Source organism: Bactrocera oleae, chromosome X (genome assembly GCF_042242935.1).
Source record: "Bactrocera oleae isolate idBacOlea1 chromosome X, idBacOlea1, whole genome shotgun sequence".
NCBI lineage: Eukaryota > Metazoa > Arthropoda > Insecta > Diptera > Tephritidae > Bactrocera > Bactrocera oleae.
In genome coordinates, this window is record NC_091541.1 from 27,616,207 (window position 1) to 27,639,466 (window position 23,260).

Consider the following 23,260-nt stretch of genomic DNA (forward strand, 5'->3'; position numbering starts at 1 on the left):
TTGAGGCTCTTCTCTATCCGTCCATACCCTCAGATGTGAGGCCAAAGACATCGTAATTTTGCCCAAATATTTTATATTATTTGTCGTGACTTAATAACATATTTTACAACAGTAAGTTTTTATGCGGCGGTTCTTAAAATTCGTCTTTTCTGAATGCGCATCTGTATTCACAGTAATTAGGTGTAAATATATATTGACATATCTGTATTCAGAATTAAGTCGTGTTGACTTTGTTAAAGGTTTTTTGCTATAATAGATATAGGTATATCTCATGTTTATTTTGTGTTCGTGCACTTAATATTAACTTAAATTAATTTTAATCAATATTTTTTCTTTTCCCCTTTATTTACATTTTTTATAATTATTACTATTGTATAATGCCGATTGGCGTACGTGTATTAAATACAATAAATAAATATATGTATATTGCTTACGTGTTTCCACAAATGTATTCTTCTATTATTATTAAACACAAAATGCAATAACGCATTTTGCATGTGTATACCTGTTCATATATTTTTTTAAATCTAAATTGTCGTTTTTTCTATGTATTTCTGCCAACTTTGTATATCTGCCAGCAATCTGCTCAATTAAGTATACAATCGCTTTCTTTTTTTCCATTTGTTTAATATATATAATTTTTTTTATTTTTATTTCAACGTTGTTATTAATATTTAACTTCACCAAAAGAATAACAAATTCAACACATTTGACGGGTGATCTAAAAAATCGGCTGATAATCTCCTTTGGCTATATAAACGGTTAGATTGTTGAACCAGCTTAAAACGATATTATTTTCATATGTAAACGTACTTTTGTGGTGGCACCCTTGACTTCCTTCAATTTAAATGCTGGCTACCCTGTAGAAGTGTTCGATTCTTACATTCAATGAGTTGGTAACACTTCAAGTATAGAGCACGCCAAATTACTCGTTACTCGTTGACAGTAGCTGCCATCTTTGTTTTTCCTTATTTTTTTATAGCAGCTTACTTAATTTATAGCGTTTCTACGCAGTCTGGTTTATTACAGTCTTCGGTAAATCGAATTTCAAAAGCAATGTCTAAGTATTAATCTTTAATAACACTTAATATAAAAGTTGTTCAAATAAGTTTTATGTATATGTGCATAAAAGGATGTGAAATATACATATGTAGATGAAGACAGTAATTGTCATAAAACTTGTTTTGCGTGCAAAGTGAATTAAAACAAAATTTTTTTAAGAAGATATCAGTTGTGTCAAATTTGAAGTGCGGATTGGTTTTTAAGTATTTGGATTCGTCATTATTCGTGACTGAAACGAACTCATTTTGAATAAACAGAAATTGTGTATATATAGATAATGGATAATATTATTGTAATTGGCTGCGATATTGATATATAAATTTAAAAAAAAATGGTTTTAATTATTGTATTTGCACTCGTACACTTGCGTAAAGAGCCATATGTCTTTTTATAATTTTGTATATATAAAGAAGATTCAAAGAAGTGTCATATTATGTATATGTAGATACACATGCGTAAAAATATTTGTTAATTTCTAGTAATGCCATAGTATTAACAATTGTGTTAACATTCTCATAAACATTGGGCTAGAAAATAACTAATTTAGGTAATTGTATAGTATATAGCGAAAATAATTTTTTGGGGGTCAATTTTAGCGCAGGGATTTAATAGCATCATTCCACTTCGGGGTTAGAATGAATATGTATGGATTGAGGAGGTTCTCCAGACTAAGAAAATATGGCACGATTACGATTTTTCTGGCGCCGCGATCTGATGGTATGGGTGGATACAGAAGGTTCTCAGGATTGAAAAACATATGCACATATACCAGCCTCAGACTTATAGATTTCAACATATTTTTATTTACAGTTCAACATTTGTAAAGTAATGCACTCACAGTTTCAACAAATTTGTGTGTTTACATTCCTAACAAATACCAGTGTTGCCACATAAGGTGTTATGAAAATATAAAGAAAAAATTTTCTCTACCATATCAAGGGACAATGGTCCAAATGGGGCCAGCTTCAGAAAACCGGGAAAACTTTAGTTAAGCATCCCACGATTTCAGGGTTAAGAGGGGTATGGTTAGATAGAGGAGATTCTCCAGATCACGAATATATATAATTATTGCCGCCGGAAACTTATAGTTTTCGAGATATTTGCATTTTAACTTGAAAATTTCAAAAATTTCATTTTAAAATTTCTCGATTTATGGTTATCTTTTCTTTTATATTATGCACTTATTATACACTAACTTTTCACTTCAATGTTTCTACATATTTATTTTGGGAAAACTTTAGTATAACGTCCCACGCTTTCGGGGATAAAATGGGTATGGGCGGATAGAGGAGATCCTCCAGATCAAGAATATATATAGATATAGCCGCGGGAAACTTATAGTTTTTGAGATATTTGGGTTTAAAGTTCAAAATTTCGACTATTTGAAGTACGCATTTTTCCCATTTCGAATGAGTTATACACTTATATTTTCCACTTTTATATCCACTAACACTTCACTAATTCGTTTGTACACATTTATTTTACATTATATAGTGCAAAAATAGTTTAATTCAATAATTAAATTATTGTTAAATTCTATTAATTCTGACAATAACAAAAGGGTTGCAAAATTTCAAATAACCAGTGTTACCTTATCGACATCTTTTGTAATTGAACTGAAAGAAATTAAAACAGATAATACCCCAAATACAGGTATCCAAAACCTAGAGAAATAAACTATTACAAAGCATTGATGTTAAGTATTATGCTATACCCTCTATGACAATATTACTTTTTTCTTGTAGAACTTTTTGCGTTGGCGGCCTTCGGCCGCGCTTCAAAAAAATAACCCTGGTCGGTCCAACACCGGGGTGTATCAAGGTTTTTTTGCGCAGAACTCCTTTTTGCGTTGGCGGCCTTCGGCCGCGCTTCAAAAAAATAACCCTGGTCGATCCAACAACGGGGTGTATCAAGGTTTTTTTGCGCAGAACTTATTTTTGCGTTGGTGGCCTTCGGCCGCGCTTCAAAAAAAACATAACTCTGGTCGATCCAACACCGGAGTGTACCAAAGTTTTTACGCGCAGAAATTCTTTTTGCGTTGTTTCCCGTATCTAGGATACAATCTCTCTGTTAATTTTATTTTTCTTCGTTTGCAAAATGTATTAGTATGGCAACACTGATGTTTTGACATTCACAACCATTTTGTTATTGTCAAAATTAATAAAATTAAAGAATGATTTAAATATTGAAATAAAGCTATTTCTGCAGCATCTAATATAAAAAAAATTTCTAAAAACGAATTAGTCAAGTGTTAGTGGATATAAAAGTGAAAAATATAAGTGTATAATTCATTTTAACTCGCAAAAATACGTACTTTAAATAGTTCAAATTTTCAACTTTAAACGTAAATATCTCGAAAACTATAAGTTTCCCGCGGCTATATCTATATATATTCTTGATCTGGAGGATCTCCTCTATCCGCCCATACCCGTTTTATCCCCGAAAGCGTGGGACGTTATTCTAAAGCCGACCCTTTATTTTATATTAAATATTTAAGTATTTGCTTTAAATAAGCATTTAATTTTTACACATTTTTCGTAATATGAACAATAACAAATGGATTCCATGTTGTCAGATAATAAGTGTTGCCATATCTATTATATATATATATATATATATAAATATATATTTTGAACGCGAATTAAAATGAACAATAAAAGAGGATTATACCCCAAATACATGAACTATAATTTTGTTCATTCCCTTCTATTGATAAATTATGGTATTGGATTGGCCAGGGTTATTTTTTTAAAGCGCGGCCGAAGGCCGCCAGTACAGAAAGAAGTTTGACGCGATTGAATTATGAACACCCCGGTGTTGGACGGACCAGGGTTGTTTTTTTGAAGCGCGGCCGAAGGCCGCCAGTGCGGAAAGAAGTTTGACGCGATTGAATTATGAACACCCTGGTGTTGGACCGACCGGGGTTATTCTTTTGAAGCGCGGCCGAAGGCCGCCAGTGCGGAAAGAAGTTTGACGCGATTGAATTATGAACACCCTGGTGTTGGACCGACCAGGGTTATTTTTTTGAAGCGCGGCCGAAGGCCGCCAGTGCGGAAAGAAGTTTGACGCGATTGAATTATGAACACCCTGGTGTTGGACCGACCGGGGTTATTTTTTTGAAGCGCGGCCGAAGGCCGCCAGTTCAGAAAGAAGTTTGACGCTATTAAATTATGAACACCCCGGTTTGGACCGACCGGGGTTATTTTTTTGAAGAGCGGCCGAGACCGCCAGTGCAAATAAAAAATCTTAACAAAAAAAAAGTAATGTTAAAGAGAATATATCACTCTCTATAAACTTCAATTTTTATTAAGGATAATTATAATAACAGTTAAGATTTTGAAAATTTGATATATGAATACATATGGCGTAAAAATATAGTAAATCAGCATCATGATCCATTTGTTAAATTATCAGATGCAATAAAACATACCTACCATAAAACCTTTTTCGTTTATTTAACGCTTTTTGCGTGCAACTCGCCCATGATAACCAGCCCTTTTTAATAATTTTATTGCTGTCTCGCTGCATATTGTTTTTTTAAATTGTAGTTTTACATCTTCTGCTATTTGATATTTGCTATACAAGAGATACATTTTTGCGTGTTTCCCGATCAGTCAATATTCTCGGACGTCCAGATCGAGGCTTTGAAGTAATAATTCCCATTTTTTTTGAAAGTCTGGGTGACGCATCGCTCTGATGGCTCCGTTCTGTTGACAACTCGTTTAATTTCACGAAAGCTTCTACTGTCCTCCCTCAATTTTAATATTATATTATTTTCCGCTCATCAACACTTATTTCTTTGCCTTTTGTATTTATTTCGATTGAGGCTGAATAATTCGAAAAATGTACTCACAAATTTGATATTTTTCCTTCGATTATCTGTGATATTGACAACAACGCACAAAAAATGATCAGGTCTTAAACGCGTAGAAACTACAATAAACTAATGTATTAAGTAGTGAGCGGATACTTTTTGTGCTTATTCTCCATTAGTAGAATTCAAAAAATGCCATTAACTTTGCAAACATAGGAATTCCATGAAATTTAGCGACTGCAATGCTATTAGCATGCACATCTGATATTCTGAAAAGAACTTCAAAAACGCATTTATTTTATTAATATTTTTATTGAAACGCATTCCACGGATTGGTGAGCAGAGTAGATATTGCAAGACTTATTATTTGTCACCATGGATTGTTATTGTGCATATAACGAAAGTTGTGTAATAAATAAAATGCTTATTTAAAGCAAATATGAAAATAATTGATATAAAATAAATATGTAGAAACAATGTAGTGAAGTGTTAGTGTATAGTAAGTGCATAATATAAAAGAAAAATTAACTATAAATCGAGAAATTACAATATAAAATTTATCAAATTTCTAATTTCAAATGTAAATATCTCGAAAACTATAAGTTTCCGCCGGCTGTAATCTATATATTATATATTGTATATAAATAAAACCCGTTTCCCGTTGTCACGCCATAACTTGAGAACGGGTAAACCGATTTGGCTGTTTTTTTTGTGTAGTTTTCTAATACTCTGTAGAGTAAGAAAATGTCTCAGAAAGATTGAAGAAATACATTTAATTTTGCATATTTTAAAAAACGCGCGTAACGAATGTTATCGTCATTCACAGCCATAGACTATATTGAAAGAGCATCGTTTGTTCAGAAATGTGATTACTTAATTAAATTCTATCGCACTAATTTACTAATTTTTGAAAATTACTTGCCACAATTAAATGTACCGACTTTGACGGTAATATTAATAATACCAGTGATGATTTCACTTTAATGTAAGTATTTAATAATAATAAAATATGTATACTAAGAGTTAGATTTCAGAATTGAAGTTAGATTTCATATACTAACTTCAACCGAATATGAAATGCCCTAAACTTCCAGCCAATTTCAGCATTATTGTACGCGGACAAAATTAATTAATTGCGCGTATTTTTCCAGTCGCACAAATTAATTATTTAAATCATAACTGGCTCGGTAATCGAGCTATATAGACAAAAAAAAATGCTGAAATTAGTTTTGATAATAACATTTTGCTAAATTAAACTGCTTACTCAATATAATTTTTAGTAATTATATATATTCTAAATGTGGAGAATCTTTTATATACAACCATACCCCTTTTAACACTGAAATCGTGGAATGGTATACCGACCCTTACTTCGGGTAAATGTATAGTTTAGGTCCCACGTCGAAGGAGGCCCCGAAAATTAAATTTTTTTAAACCATTTTTTTACGCGAATAATTTTTATTGTTTTTTGAATATTTAAAAACAAAATGAATTTTTACAAAAATATTACACACTTTGCACATGTTTTTTCGCGTGCAAACTTCTTTTAGCACTGGCGGCCCTCTTCAATTATTCTTGCACTATATAATGTAAAATAAATGTGTACAAACGAATTAGTAAAGTGTTAGTGGATATAAAAAATAACCCTCATCGATCGAACACCTCTGTTAGTCGTAAGAAGAAAATTACTGAAAAGAGATATTACTAATTAGGCTGGGATTAAGAATAGCATCCCTCGACTTCGTTCTCCAGATTAAGAAACGAATTAGTGAAGTGTTAGTGCATTTTAAATAGTTGAATTTTTAAATTTAAAATGCAAAAACCATAAGTCAACGGCAACTCAGTGTACTATATATAATATACTTGTATACTAACTATTTAAATGGCTATTTCTTTGATATATAATGAATTTTACACTAATATTTTTAACTTTTATATGCACTAATACTTCATTCATGTCTAAACATTGCTTTGTATTAAATAGAGCAAAACTAATTTTAATTCAATATTTACCTTTGGTTCAAATACATTTATTTATACAATAACAAAATGGTTGCATGCAAACAAAAACTGTTACTATACTTTGCAAACAAATAAAAAGAAAGGATAATACAATACCGTCAATACAAAATTCATAATCGTGTGATAAGTGACATCAAATCTTTCAGAATTTCGTTTCTCTTGTTAAATCCCGGTGTTGGATCGACCAGGGTTATTTTTTTTTTGTGAATTTTAGAATAGCGTCCCCCGAATTTGGAGTTAAATGGGTATGTGCGGATAGAGGAGGTTCCCCAGTCTTCTTGTAGGATATTTTTTACCCCGGCGTCGATTTTAGATAACTAGGTGTTTAATTTGCTTTAGTATCCAGAACGAAGTTGCGTGAGGGAAGCTTAAGATTCGCACGACAACCTGAGTTCTTGTTGTTGTAACGATTATCCAGACCCTGTTTGGGGGAAAGTAACAAGTCATCTAGCATCAAAGACACTTACCGATAGACCCAGGAAACGAGCTGTTTCGACAAGTTCGGACCATAGGCAGAGAGGGGTTAAGCAACAATTCCCACAAAAACAAAATTCACCCTGATTTTTTCCGGCCAAGAGCTTTTTCGGCGATCGGGAAGTTTTAGTTTAAGTCGTCTTTGGAGCTATACCTAGCAGTAGGGTTGTACCGTATCCTTCTGACCCGTGCTGGCATCGACCCCAACCCGTGCCCCGCGAAATTCTTTAGCTGCATTTGCGCGAAAAGGCTCCATCCAAACTCCACCTCTGTTAGGTGCAACACCATATTAAGAACTGTTCAGTCCCTAAGGCTCATGGAGAGTGGACCATCAGTTTCGTGGCCACATGATGCCAACGCACAACTGCGACACCTGCCTCAACGGACGTGTAATCTGTAATCACCATGTTCGCGCACTCGTAACAAGACCACTTGACCATAATTATCGAGAAACCTCCCGTATTTATTTCTGTGGACCTTTGTTAATTTTAATAAAGCTAACTGGGTCGGCTTCACCGAATTTACCAAGAGCACCTCCGTCGCACTACCCACTCTTACGGACGTCATCGTTGGCGAGCGTCAACTCCGCAAGGTGATCGCTCTTGTTACCGCTCACTTCATACCGGCTGGAAGTATCGCGGAACTCCGCCCAAATTCCCAACGAGCGCGATACCTTATGCCATGCCAATCCCTGTGTTCCCCGAATAAGGGATCTCAGTTTGGTGATTCGGCAAATGGTAAACTAGCATAAGCGGACAAAATGGAGCATTAGAAGGCCTGCAACCTCTCCACCGGTGTAAGTAAGCTTTGGACTACTGTCAAGGCCTTGTCTAATTCGAGGAAACATGACGATCGGGTTGAAATTTAGTTCGATGGCTATGGCTTCGCGGACCCGAAGAAGTGCGCGAGCTATTACAGCCTGCAATTCACACTGCACGCTTCGACAGACAAGACCAAACGATAAAGAATGCGCGCCACTTTCACTGATCATCGTAGCGTTGGACTTTGACACAGTCAATCATATGTACAACGCTACTTGATGTCATAGAACATTCCACGATACCTCCAGGGCTAAAGAGGTCAAAATTCCAAGCTGAGAAGAATTAAACAGGGGGTCCCTCAGGGTGGTGTCCTCTCCCCTCTACTCTTTAACTTCTATATCTCAAAACTGCGCCAACCACCAGAGGGAACTTCCATGACCTCGTACGCTGATGTCTGCACGAAATTGAAGTCGGGCAATGGAATCGATGACATGTGCTTACAAGTAAACGGCTATCTTTTCGACCTTTCTCGCTTCTTCGACGCAAGGAGCTTAACACTCTCCCCCACTAAAGCCACAGCGACCATATTCACAAACTGGACGAAGGAGTACAGACTGGATCTAAACATTACAGTCGATGGCGATAAGATTCCGACGGTCAATAACCCTAAAATTTTAGTTTAAGGTGGGACGGATATATTGAGATCCTGTCTGTACTCCTTCGTTGGTTGTTGGAGTTTCGAGACGTATTGATTAAACAGTTGTGGGGATAGGACTCCACCCTGCGGGGTTCTGCAGGTTCTGTTGTTTAATACTCCTTCATTTTAATTATTTACCTCGAAATAATACCGATGATTGACGACCGCTAAGATAGTTCATAGTCCACCTTTTCAGTCCTGGGTAGTTTGTTCAATGTCCTCGAGTAGCGTTGTATGGTTGACTGGGTCAAATGCTTTTGACAAGTCCAACGCTACGAGGACAGTCCTCTCAGGGTGACTTCTGGTTGAGTCCACGAGCTATTTGGGCGTTTATGATGCTTAGTGCTGTGGTGGTGCTGTGCACTTTACTGAAGCCGTTTTGATGTTTGGCTAGACTCAGGTGTTGTGTGAAAGGCAAGGTCTCAAGTATTTTCACTACTGGGGAAAGGAGAGTTATCGGACATACCCTAGGTTGGCAGGCTTCCCATGTTTCAGTAGCGGGACCATCCTTCCGATTTTCCACGCATCGGGTATGTGAAGGGTGGTCAGATTGGACCTTGATGAGATAATTTACTCCCTTCGAGCCTAGGTGTTTTAACATCAGCATATTAATTCCTTCTGGGATTTAGATGTCAGCTTTGTTGATGGCACTCTGCACGTCCTCGCCGGTGAAAGCAAGTGTTTCGCAGTCTTTTGGCATTTTGCTCAACCGGATGTGTTACCCATCCTTCCGCATAAAAACGAGTATGATTTCGTCAGATCAAACACTCGTGCCGAAAACACAATCAATTCAGTTCGACTGATCATAGTATACAACATTGTTGATCGACCGACCAGCGTCAGCTCATTTGATGCAACACGAACAATGAACAATTTATTCTTTGGCAATAACGATCGAGTAATGCTGGAAACATTCACCGACGCAAAACCGTAGACCGAATCAGCTGATACGATGAACACTTACCACCGCTTCTACAGCCCGTACGGTAGGATATCCGCGAAACTTGGATTTTTCTCGTAGAAACGAGTCAGCTGATAGCTCTCTTGCAACGCAGGGTTTCCAGTTTCGGTATTTTGTACTAGTAAAAAAATAACTTTGGAACATATTTGAAATATTTTTAAAATAACTCAAAATCACAGTCGAATACATTTATTTATAAACAGGTAGACTACTTTTAACAGTTGGATTTTAATTTTAATCTTTTACATTATGAAACATTATAACTAAAAAACTAAATGTGTGCAAAATCATATATAAAAATTGCGAAATGGCAAGAGAACCCGCTGACTTACAATTTTCGAGATATTTGCATTTAAGGGGCATGACCACTGTAGAATTTTGCAAAAATCGTATCTTTTTTTTCGCTTAAACTATGCGTTATAGTCAGAAAAATAAGTTTAAAGTGGATTTGTATAAAAAGATATTTACAAACGACCTTAAGCGTATATAGTAAGCCCACCTCTGGCTCATCTATACAAACAAAATGTGTCAACAAAATTAACCGAAAAAAAATAATTTTCATCAACTTAAGGTTAAAATGTCACAAGTGTTTCATTAATTCTGTAAATAAATGATTATATCATAAAAAAAATTAATGAATCTGCACATGATTTTATACCCGCTACAGTGGTCATACTCTTGAAGGGGGGACATACCTGTATATTTTTGAAGATTAACATGTGATTTATTTATAATTTAAATTGATACAAGAATTTATTTATCGAATAGTTCGACTTCTTTTGCTTCGAAAAAACTATTTCCTAAACAAATTTTCCAAAACATGTTGGTTTTTATAGAAAATATTGCTATAAAGAAGATATGTGCAACATTTCAATATAATTTATTGTAGATCAAAAATGATAATACCACGAAAAATATTTTGATCATGATTTTATACCCGCTACAGTGATCATAACCCTTAAAGCTCAAAAATTCAACTATTTAAAGTAATGCCGGTGAAGGACAGGCAGCATCCTTTCAAATTAGTTTAGAAATGTTTTCTGGCGCTATAAAAACCACAGCTGATTTCAAGAGAGTATGTCTCATGGGACATGTAAAGAAATTGTTACAGGCATGAGGGTAGTCACTGCTTGTAGGATATTTTTAACGCCGGGGTCGACTTGAGATAATTAGGAGTTTAACCTGCTTTAGTATCCAGCTCTTCTTCTGCAATGGGTGGTTGTTGAACTCCAAGGACGCCATTTACCAAGTCAGTAAATTCCTTTTCACTCCAGCCAAAACTGGAAATAAAATTTTAAAATCTAATTGTTAAGCCCGTGTTTTGTTATATTTACAAAAATAAAATACGGGTAAAAATATGTTATGTGGTTAGTAATAAGAGCCATTGATAGGCTTAATTTGGTACTTAACATTTTCCAAATATTTATGTATACCTATATAAGTTATAATATAAGCTTTTTCAATATATGTCAACACCGAGTACTATACCATCTGAATTAGCTTTAAGCTTTGCTGTTATATTTTTATTTCTGTTGTCTACTAGATGCGATTTAATGTTAACCTCTATATGCCCATCGTGAAGACATAAGAAATAAGCTATAAATTACATTGACTTTAGTAGCAGCAATCATTAAAACATACAAGAAAATTATTAACGGCATGAATAAAAAATTCCACGAACTCCGTTTCAACGGTACAGTAATTGGTCCGAATCGATCCGATCCTCGATCGATATAAATATCGATATACCTATATCTTTAGAATTGGACTTGGCATAGAAGTACGTAGAGACATTGCGATTTCGATCAATATTTTCAAATTTCTCTACGTCTATGGGTATTCTCATGTAGATTAAGGACGTTTTTTTTTATATTTTGCTCCAGGACGACAATTGTGGCATCGCTCGATTTGTTTATTATAGTCAAAAAATTAACCGAAAATATCATCAGCCTGAGGTTCTAATTTTATAAGTGTTTCAATACTTCTGTGAATAAATGATAATAACACAAAAAAAAAAATTATGAACTTGCACATGATTTTTACCCGCTATAGTGGCCATACACCTTTAAGTTCAAAAATTCAATTATTTAAAATTATGTCGGTCAAAGACAGGCATCATTACTTCAAATTACTTTAGAAATTTGTTTTGTCGCTACAACAAACAACTACAGCTGGTTTTAAGTGAGTGTGTCTCATGGGACATGCAAAGAAATGGTTACAGGCATGAGGGTAGTCACTGCTTGTAGGATATTTTTAACGCCGGGGTCGACTAAAGATAATTAGGAGTTTAACCTGCTTTAGTATCCAGCTCTTCTTCTGCAATGGGTGGTCGTTGAACTCCAAGGACGCCATTTAGCTTTAGGGAGTCAGTAAATTCCTTTTCACTCCAGCCAAAACTGGAAATAAAATTTTAAAATCTAATTGTTAAGCCCGTGTTTTGTTATATTTACAAAAATAAAATACGGGTAAAAATATGTTATGTGGTTAATAATAAGAGCCATTGATAGGCTTAATTTGGTTCTGAACACTTTCCAAATATTTATGTATACATATATAAGTTATAATATGCGCTTTTTCAATATATATCAACACCGAGTACTATACCATCTGAATTAGCTTTAAGCTTTGCTGTTATATTTTTATTTCTGTTGTCTACTAGATGCGATTAAATGTTAACCTCTATATGCCCATCGTGAAGACATAATAAATAAGCTATAAATTACATTGACTTTAGTAGCAGCAATCATTAAAACATACAAGAAAATTATTAACGGCATGAATAAAGAATTCCACGAACTCCGTTACAACGGTACAGTAATTGGTCCGAATTGATCCGATCCTCGATCGATATAAATATCGCTATATGATGCGAGAGTTCGTATAGGTCTCCAGGTTACGCTATTTATCACGGCTAGCAATGGAAATATCAGGCGAGCTTGTACAATTCCACATAATTCTGATATGAGATTCGTCATTTATTGTTGAATAGTCCATCAATTCCTCCAGCTCCATCCCGATATGATTGTTTGACAGGCTTAAATGCCAAACATCGTCATGCGCGCAAAACTCACTTAGCATTAATCGGTTCTCACCATGAAGCGGCGCACCTATGCTCGGGTGATATCCTGTTATACACAAGCGTATATGACCCTTTAACTATTTATGTCTCAAATTTGAGCAATGCTGCTTACTTTCAACTAGCTTCAGTAGCCATCCGCAAAGCAAAATTCTACGTACCGCAAGTATAATTCGGTAGCCTTCCGCTGTAGGGGTGTATATTTTTATTCATTTGTCTATTTGATGCGATAAAATACCTTTATGTGCGCATCATAAGAAATACATTTTTAACCCTTGTGCGGATACCTAAAAACTTTACCTTATATTAGAAATTAAACGCATTTGTTTTGGTTTTTTATTTTGCTTGCATATATGTGTATGCATCTTTTTGTTGTTTTCGCGGTTAAAATGGGAGACAAATTTCCAGAATATCATCCCCCGAATTAGGTGTTAAAATGGTTATGCGAGGATAAAAGACGTTCTCAAGGTTGAGAATATGGGTAAACTTTAGAATGGCATTCCTCTTGTTCGGGTAAATGGTTATGCGAGGATGGAGGAAGTTTTCCAGATTTAAAAGATGGGTAAAGACTTTAAGCGTATATAGTTAGCCCGGCTCCGGCTTAGCTATAGTTATATGTGAAACTTTAAACGCGTTTTTGTTTTTAAACTATTTTTTTCCGATTGGCCAGACAAATAACTAACAATTTTTATCCAATCGACTTCAAATTTTCAAACTATTTTTAGAATTGGATTTTGCATAGAAGTACGTAGAGACATTTCGATTTCGATCAATATATTCAAATTTCCCTACATCTATGGGTATTCTCATGTAGATTAATGACGTTTTTTTATTTTTCTCCAGGACGACAATTGTGGATGCTAGATGTCTCGCCGCGGCGCGCTTAAAAAAACGATCAAAGAGGCATCGCACGATTTGTTTATTATAGTCAAAAAAATTAAGCGCTTGAGGTTCTAATTTGATAAGTGCTTCAATACTTCTGTGAATAAATGATATCACAAAAAAAAAATTATGAACTTGCACATGCTTTTTACACGCTATAGTGGCCATACTCCTTTAAGTTCAAAAATTCAACTATTCAACTATTTAAAGTAATGTCGGTCAGGGACAGGCAGCATTACTTCAAATTACTTTAGAAATTTTTTCTGTCGCTACAACAAACAACCACAGCTGGCTTTAAGTGAGTATGTCTCATGGGACATGCAAAGAAATGGTTACAGGCATGAGGGTACTCACTGCTTGTAGGATATTTTTATCGCCCTGGTCGATTTTAGATAACTAGGATTTTAACCTGCTTTTGTATAGAGAACGAAGTTGCGCAAGGCTCACTCAAGAGACAATTCATGCTATTCTCCTGCAATGGGTGTTTGTTGAACTCCAAGGACGCCATTCACTGGGAGGGAGTTAGTGAATTCCTTTTTACTCCAGCCAAAATTGAAATTCTATTTTTTAATTTAACCTTTTTTAAGCAAAAATATATAGCGGCCATATAAATTAAAGGATCAAAATAAAGTTCTTGGAAGGAATCTTTTGTGTTTGTGGAGATGAAACTGAAGTTAACTTGTTTTTTTTTATTGTTTTTTGTATCAGAAGCTTCATTTTGATCATTTGGTACGTACGTAACATTCGTTATCAATTCACGTACTTCAGCATCCATCTCTTCACGTTGTTGTTATTTTTGTTGTAACAATTATCTTGAACCTGCTTGGAAGAAACACAATATATTTGTTGCGGCTCTTTATTTTGGTAGCAAATGCTTTCGTGCGCGGAGTGAAGGAGGGCAGACTGTCGAATGTAACATCTAAAATTTTAGGGTTAGGGACTGTCGGAATAGAGGTCCCGGTTTTCGGCTTATAGCAGTGAAGAGGTGAGGAAGTTCTAAGGGATAGGCGTTCACTTTTGAACACATGCCGTCTATACCATGGTCCGACGTCATTATCGTACAATCATCGGCGTATGAGGTAATAGAAACTGTCTCTGGTGGTTCTAGGAATTTCGAAATGTAGTGATAAAACAGTAGCGGGGAGGGGACGCCAACCTATGAAACTCCGGTTTAATTCTTATTTTGGAATGTTAATGTCGAAATAGTACGGATGATTGTCTGATCAGATAGTTCATGGTCCACCTCTTCAGTCATGAAAGGATCATAGGTTGTTCGATGTTCTCAAGCAGCGTTGTATAGTTGACTGTGTCAAAAGCAAGGTGTTGCCGGGTGGTTAAATATCCCGAGAATTGGAGCGGGATGAAGTTTGGCGAGGGATCTGATCAGTCTTTCTGCCTAGTTGAGCTCCTTGGGAACGTGGAGGTCCTTCGTTGGCCAGTCGTTGTAAGTGTGGGTGCATTGCGCAAACTAGGTACTAATTGAACCTTCTTTGAAGCATTTGTCACAATTGGGCGTTAGCACCATAGGACCACATAACTTGTCAATTTTCTACGTGTCTGAAAGTCTGAACAGGTGTTAAAATGGATTCATTCATTGCATATATTACACCTAACTGAGAAGGTTGGAAATTTCCTGCGGGTCCGGGCTGGACCCAATACCAGCATTTATTAAAAGGATAAGGAGCAGCCCTGCTCCAAGGATGGCAAACTACCTTTACTACTTATTATTACAATCAGAGTTACATAGCCCTTTTTGGGGGTGGAGTCCAGGTCATTTCCGGTAACGTGGAACCGGCTGTTGTGGAAATTAAATTCCTACTTATCTATTTTCGGTTGCAGTAAATATGTGCACCGGTGCGTTCGAGCTACGTAATAATTGCAACAGTACAGCTACTGTGTTGCATATTTGCTGATACTCTGCTGATTAAAATTTAGTGTTGCCAATTATTTGCATAAATTGCGTGCAAAAAAACAGAACGAGAGGCTTTTGCAAGTGTCCAAAAATTCACGCAGAACGGGACTAATTTGCAACCCTGCTGTCGTGATTGCCATCACGAACGCACCCCACGCCTTTTATGCATTTAAAATTTTTACTAAATTAATATTCTGATATCAATTTTTAGATAAAAACGGCACATTATATTATCTATCAATTTATATAATCAGAAATATGTTGTTCACATAGAACATGTTTTAAAGAAGCAGCTCTTAGATTATTAAATTAATATAAATACCAAGTTTACAATATGGAGTCTTCTGACTTTATAAGCACCAGCGAAATGTCTACTACGAACACTACCGAAAATGAAACAATACAAGAGATACCTGTTGTTCGAACTCATACGAACATAAACGGTTCAACTTTCGATAATATGGAAATTCAAATGGAGAATTATGATGAAGACTGTGAGTGTTGTTTGAACGTAAAAAGTAAAATAAAATTAAAGTTATAGAGAAATATTGTATTTCAGGTACGAATATTAATAATAATAATGCCAATAAGTTTTGTTGGAAACGGTTAAGTAATCCCTCTGGACCTCAGCCACGTCCTAGACACGGACATCGAGCCATCAACATAAAAGAATTAATGGTCGTGTTTGGTGGAGGTAATGAAGGCATCGTCGATGAACTTCATGTTTATAATTCTGGTTTGTGAATATTTTAATAAGGTTGAATTTTTCATTAAACCTAAATTATTTTATTAATCCTGCGTTGTAGTTACTAATCAATGGTTTGTACCGGCAATGCGAGGTGAAGTTCCACCAGGTTGTGCCGCATATGGTTTTGTTGTTGTTGGTACTCGTATGTTTGTTTTTGGTGGTATGATTGAATATGGAAAATATTCTAATGAACTTTATGAGTTGCAAGCAACAAAATGGGAATGGCGCAAAATGCAGCCTGAATTGCCGGATAATATGCCAGCCCCATGTCCACGTTTAGGCCATAGTTTCACAATAGTAGGGGATCGCATATTTCTCTTCGGTGGCTTAGCTAATGAATCTGATGATCCTAAAAACAACATACCTAAGTAAGTTAATTTTTGTAAATAATATATTTTGCTTTAGTAATTTGTTTATTTTATTATTTAGATATCTAAACGATTTATACATTTTGGAAACCCGGGGAGTACACAGTCATAACGGCAAATGGATTATGCCAAAAACATATGGAGAAAACCCACCTCCCCGAGAGTCTCATACAGGTGTAGCATTTACGAGCAAAAACACTAATAAACTACATTTATTGATTTACGGCGGAATGAGTGGTTGCCGCCTTGGTGATTTGTGGCTCTTGGAAGTTGGTATGTAGAATCGCTATTTTGCTACTAACATAATCTATTAACCGCTTTTGTGTGGTCAACATTCTAGAAATATAAATTAAATGCATTTAAAGTTATCATAAAAGTTAAAAAAAGATTTTTTTTGTTTAACTAAAATTAAATATGTAGTTTTCATTTTGGTCCATTTAAATAACAAATAACTCGTCTTAATATTACCATATAAGTGGGTAAGCTCCATTTTACAATTGGAGGGGCGAAAATACATCTAATAAGCGAAAATAATTATAAACAACTATTTAAAAATTCTAAGTTGTATTTTCAGAATCTTCTTTAAAATATATAATAACAAAAATACAAGTCAGACTTATGAGATAAGTATTTTGTCTGACATATTGCCTTTTTTAATTTATAGATTCCATGACATGGTCAAAGCCACGAACACGAGGTCCTGCACCGTTACCCAGATCCTTACATAGCGCTACAATGATTTGCAACAAAATGTATGTCTTTGGGGGATGGGTGCCTTTACTCACAAATGATTCTAAATCAACAACGGAAAGAGAATGGAAATGCACAAATACTCTCGCGGTTCTTGATTTGGGTAAATAAGCTTACAGTTATATTTAATCAGGGTTTTCAATCAATATCTGCCACAGATTCAATGACTTGGGAAAACGTAACTGTCGACTCGGTTGATGAAGATGTACCACGAGCTAGGGCTGGCCACTGTGCAGTAGGTATTCAAAGCCGTTTGTATGTGTGGTCTGGTCGGGATGGGTATCGTAAAGCATGGAACAACCAGGTTAGGGTGAGCTGAATATTGGATATGATGTTGTTCATATGAAAACCTAGAACTATAACCATTATTATACACAACTTTTTTAAACTAACGCTTAATGATTACATATATGACGTATAGACATTGTTTAATTTATTTTAGGTTTGCTGTAAAGATCTTTGGTATCTTGAGGTCACTAAACCACTTTATGCCGTTAAAGTTGGTTTGGTGCGTGCTTCTACTCATGCGTTGGAACTATGTTGGACCGCTACCACTTTTGCAAATGCCTATGAGTTACAAACACAAAAAATCGAACCTCTAACAATGGCTGCTAAAGTTGTAACACCGTCATTTGCTCCTAGTGCCTGTGCTACGACAATACCACCCAGTCAAAATCCGGTTAATGGAATGACAACGTCTATACAACCTTCACCAGTATTGTCAGCGAACAAGCATCAGAAGATCCATAATACAGCCCTACCTACTGTTACTTTGCAACAATCTACTGCCAAAGTATCTAGCAATGCTATTATACAACAGCAGGCGCAGCCACAAACGCAAAATCAGCAGCAACAACAACCACATTTGCATGGTTCAACTATCTATATAGCGCAGCAAGTCCAGCAATCTCAACAAATCGGTCAAATCAACGCTAAAATTTTAGCTTCGTCCCCGAGTATTGTGGAGAATACTATGCCTACCCCACGCATTATAAATGCGGCAACATCAGCAATTGTAAATTCCAGCACGTCTGTTAGTGGTAGTGGAGGTGTAATAGCAGCAACGTTAGTAAATGTATCCCAACAACAACCAAGTGTATCAATGATAAATAATAATATAACTACCATATTGCAAAAATACCGGCCGAATGCAGTTGTATCTCGGACTGCTGCCATAACTTCACCAATTGTCACAGGATCGGCTGCAATATCGTGTACACAGGTGAATGCTGGTGGTACTAGTTTACGAGTTGTAAGTTCTGCGTCTACTCCTGTAACAACAACTGCTCAGACGAATACTGTTCGCATTGTATCGGGAAATACTGGTCAGACTTTGCGTTTAGCTACTACACAAGCTACAGGGAATACAGCTACCATATTGAAAACCGCTCAAAATACGGGCGCTAACATGACTGGACAGGTACAAAACACTGCTGTTGCTAATTCAGGAGCGTCCATAGGTACTGCTACTACAATTGGTACCAAACAATATATATTGCAAAAGCCTTTAACATTGGGTACCAACGTACAGTTTCAGTTAGTAAAAACTAGCACTGGCGGAGTAGCCGTGCAAACCCTTCCGAAAATTAATTTGAATTTGGCCAAAAATACTAATGCCGCTGGCACAATAGCTATGGGTCCGCAACAGACAGCAGTTGGAGGACAAATGGTGACAGCTTCACAATCAGTAGTTAGCAATGCTGTTTCTCAGCCACAGCAACAATTTATTGCTACTGTGGGCGGTGGTACCAATGCAAATTGTATTACATCCATAGCAACTAATGTATCCGCCGGACAGCAAAAACCCATAGTATCTGGTAATCTTGTTAAATTGGTCTCCCCACACACCGTTAGTGGCGGTAAATTGATTATGAAAAATTCAAATATACTACAAATGGGAAAGGTTTCTTCAAATGTTGCCGGCAAGCCAGCATTTGTTATCACTAACAAGCAGGGACATCAGTTAACTAATCAACAGATCATAATTGTTACTACTGGTTCGGCTTTACGAACCATATCCACATCAAATGTATCTCAAGCAGGTGCATGCAACATTGTCTCCATAGTAGGTTCTACATCGACAACAGCTACAGCTGCTACGACTAGAAATGTGGTAGCTACTCAGACTGGTGTTAAAATGATACGTGGAGTTACAAGCACAACAGGACGCCCAATTACACTAACATTGCCTTCAGCAACAACACAATTATCTCAGCAACATGTTACCGGTCAACAGCATCAGCAAAAAATCAATGTGCATGCTGCAAATATCCAACAAAAAACAATAACACTTGGAGGTAAAGCAGTAACCGTTCAAATGGCTGCAAATCCAAATATTACTGGGCTAACTAAAACTGTTACTATTGTTGGATCGAGCTCAGGGCACACTCAACCTCAGACAATAGTTACAAGCGGTATCACTGGCAACACCACCGGCAAATTAGTCGTGTTACCTGCTAATACAACCATAGCTAATAAAGGGTTCGTTAATATTTTAAACGCAAGTGGCGTAAGTAATAGCGGTGGAAATACTTTGCAACGGTCGATTACATTAACGTCTAAAAATATAGTGGGGACAACAAATTCACACGTCGGTTTTGCGACACAAATCAATAGTAATGGGTCAAATGAACCGACCGTTGCTATAACGGCATTGACAGATTCTAATTATACTGAGGGTGATACTATGGACGATATAATTGAACAATTAGATGGTGCAACAGATGTATTTGGAAAAACAACTGACACTAATTCCGAATATATTGATGACGAGGCAAACACTTGCGGAATGAATTATCACCAAAACCAAATAATAGAAATCGATGAAGATTTTGGAGAAGTCGACATTACCTATTCAAGTAAAGCAAAAGATTCTACAAATATTCATGCAAACACGAAATGGAAACCTGAGTTGTCAATTGAATGCGTGCAAGTCCCCAATGCGTTAGTCATGAACTCAGAATCTTCCCATATAGCAACAGCAGAAGCAAATCCAAGTAAATAAAGGAAACACTTCAGAAAGACGACTTACAGTACAGGTTTGTAAAAATATGCTTTCTAACATTTTTTATCTGTAAAGCCACGTTAATGTGTAAAGCTTTCGTTTCCTTGATTTCAAATTCAAAATATACGGTAGCACCTCCATTTCATTATAATTTTCTGATTTGTCACTTCGCACTCTTTCGTCGTAGTTTTTTTTTATTTCTATACTTAAAGGGCTGATACATTTTGTCTATACGACACCTCAAGTAACTAATATACAAATTTTAAAAAGCTGAATAACTATAAATTTCTCAAAATTTTAAAGATTCACGTTTAGTGAAAAGGTGAAAAGTTAACTTTTTTTTTGGCACAAAAGTTTTTTACTTCACAAAAGTAAAAACATAACGTAGCAAAAAAAATCAATACTTCTAAAGGTAATGGCTGCTTGTGTTGATCCAATTTACACTGAAGCTCCTTCATTTAAAGTCAAACATTTACGTTTTGGAATGAAAATATCAGATGAAAATAACTTTTGCTGTAGCTTTTGTAACTTTTTTTTATGAAGAGTTCTTTTTACCATTTTAGTTTTAACGAAACAAACTGTTGCTGTGTTTCTGCAGAACAACAAATAACAACTTCTGATACTGTGGCGCAATTAGGCGTTACCATAATTTCTTCATTTTAATTTGGAATTTTGATAACTTCTTTGACATTACGATATACTTGAAAAATACAAATTTAAAAACGAAACGACCATAAAAAATTCAGAAACTAAAAGCAATAGTTGTAGCTTTAATTAAGTCCAGTTAGCTTCGAAAATTCACAGATCTTGTTCCTGTAGCGGCAGAGGACATCTATGAAGTAATTTTGAGGAATGCTGCCGAGTTGGCAGTCCTTGGTCGGATCAAAATTTGGGTCCGTTTCGGTTTAATAGACCAGACTGTCGAGAGAACGTATTTCAAACGATTTCTAGATTTCCTACTCCATAACATTGTGTTTTAATCATATCGAAATCAGTGTGGCGTTGAAATCTTTATATCGTGTGAGAATGTCCCTATTACAATCCATAGCGCAACTTTACTTTCGATGAAGTTTTAAAGCTTGGTATTATTGATAACAACACAACCTGTACAAAAAAAGTTCAGTAAAAATATTAATGTGTTTCAACTTCGATTCACCAAGCGTTACTCTCCAGCGAATCAAACTAACCATACCAGATACTCAAAAAAAAGGGGAGAACTTGTGGTGCAACCCTGCTCTAACATGTCTTCTGACCCATTCGCAATAGTATGGAAATTCTTTTTTTCGCGTTAAAAAACGTTGCTGTAACACTTAATTTTTGTTTTCTATAAATTTCTATAATTGACTAGAAGACCTGGCCTCTCGTTATATGGCTAAGGTATACATTATCTTATATTATAGTAAATTTTTCAATACAGTGAAAATATTCTCACGCATAAAGACGAAAACGCTATAGCCGGCAAATTTAAAGATGATTTATAAAAAGTTTTATAGATCTGTATTATGTGCGTAACAACAAAAGGTAAATTTTGTACAATATAGTGTATTAATTATCTTACATCAAAGTTTGTAACAAATAAGTAAATTAAAAAGTTTATAGTTGATGTTATGTAGCATTTAAAATAATGATCTTTGTACATTTACAATTGCTAACAATTTGAAATTAACATAATAGGGGTATCCACATCAGCTTTGTTTATTCGTTATTCGGTAGTTTTTTACATGCTTTTTGTTTTTTTTTAATTAACAGATTATCGTTCTACCGATAACAAAGTACCAGTGTGACAAGCTCGATATATTTATTTTTTCGTTACTTGGTAACATCAAATCAGCAGTTTGTTTTGCGTCGTAGCCTAAATAGTTCATTTGCTGCTCGCTACAAAATAATTTTAGACAAATTTTTGAAAAATAAGTATTTAATAAAATTGAATCAACTGTTGTAGAACAAAATTTACCACACTCCTGAGATAGAACAAAATATATGTTCACAGTGAAGTTTTTTTTAACGAAGTATCAACTAACGAATTACCAGATTAACATGCTCCGACGTAATATCCATAATATTTTTGTCTACATCAAAAACAAACAGTGGACAAAAGACGTCCCCTGTCCCACATAGTTTTTTTATTTTATTTTTTTGAGGGTGAGGGGGTGGAAAATGCCTTCCACATCATCAGTGCTGTTGTCACAACAACGGTATGAGCCACTTGCAGATCACTAAAAACCTCCCTCTAGGGAACTGTCGGCCACCATGGAACCGCATTTGCATTACTTCAGGGTGGCGTTCCATTTTCCTCATTGAGAGACTTACATTTGCGCACCAGCTAGCTTCGCTCTCCACCATGACGCTGATTAAGTTGTACGCGTTTCTTGGACCGACCAGGTCTTCTACGGCGGTGCGTTCCCTTTGCCATCGCTCACATTTAAAACATTTGTGTTCAGCGTCATCTTCAGTCGCATCGTTGTACAGCCATGACGGCTCTTCGACTTTCCCTATTATGTAGAAGTCGACTTCTCGGAATTTACGACTTGTCCATAAGTTTAGTTCACTTATAAGTCTAGCCGTCCATCTGCCGCGACTCTCATTCTCCCATCTTCGTTGCCATGCTGATATCGTATCTTTCTTTATTTGGTCTAATGCGCTCTTTTTGTATTCAGACATTTTCTTTAGCTCCCACAGCGGTGCGGTATACTTTTGCCAATACCTGACGCCGGTTTTCCTTTTTTAAC

General features: G+C 35.8%; 1 protein-coding gene across 11 annotated transcripts in view; it reads left to right on the forward strand.

The window, feature by feature from the left end:
- Positions 1–884: 884 nt before the first annotated feature.
- The window catches only part of Hcf (Host cell factor), a 47,109-nt gene continuing 24,733 nt past the window's right edge, over positions 885–23,260 (forward strand). For 6 of the 11 annotated variants that reach the window (XR_011397351.1, XR_011397352.1, XR_004977086.2 and 3 more), the window contains exons 1-8: positions 885–1,035; positions 15,873–16,155; positions 16,221–16,397; positions 16,468–16,777; positions 16,839–17,050; positions 17,442–17,630; positions 17,686–17,837; positions 17,970–20,565. Coding sequence is in view for 6 of the 11 variants with exons in the window: in XM_070112605.1 (XP_069968706.1) it covers positions 15,996–16,155; positions 16,221–16,397; positions 16,468–16,777; positions 16,839–17,050; positions 17,442–17,630; positions 17,686–17,837; positions 17,970–20,531 (3,762 nt within the window). In the remaining 5 variants the exon portion in view is untranslated. Of the gene's footprint in view, positions 1,065–1,098; positions 1,248–13,710; positions 14,048–15,872; positions 16,156–16,220; positions 16,398–16,467; positions 16,778–16,838; positions 17,051–17,441; positions 17,631–17,685; positions 17,838–17,969; positions 20,566–23,260 lie in introns of those variants that run through there. The other 5 variants (XM_014243133.3, XM_036365724.2, XM_036365721.2 and 2 more) reach the window with 5 other exon arrangements.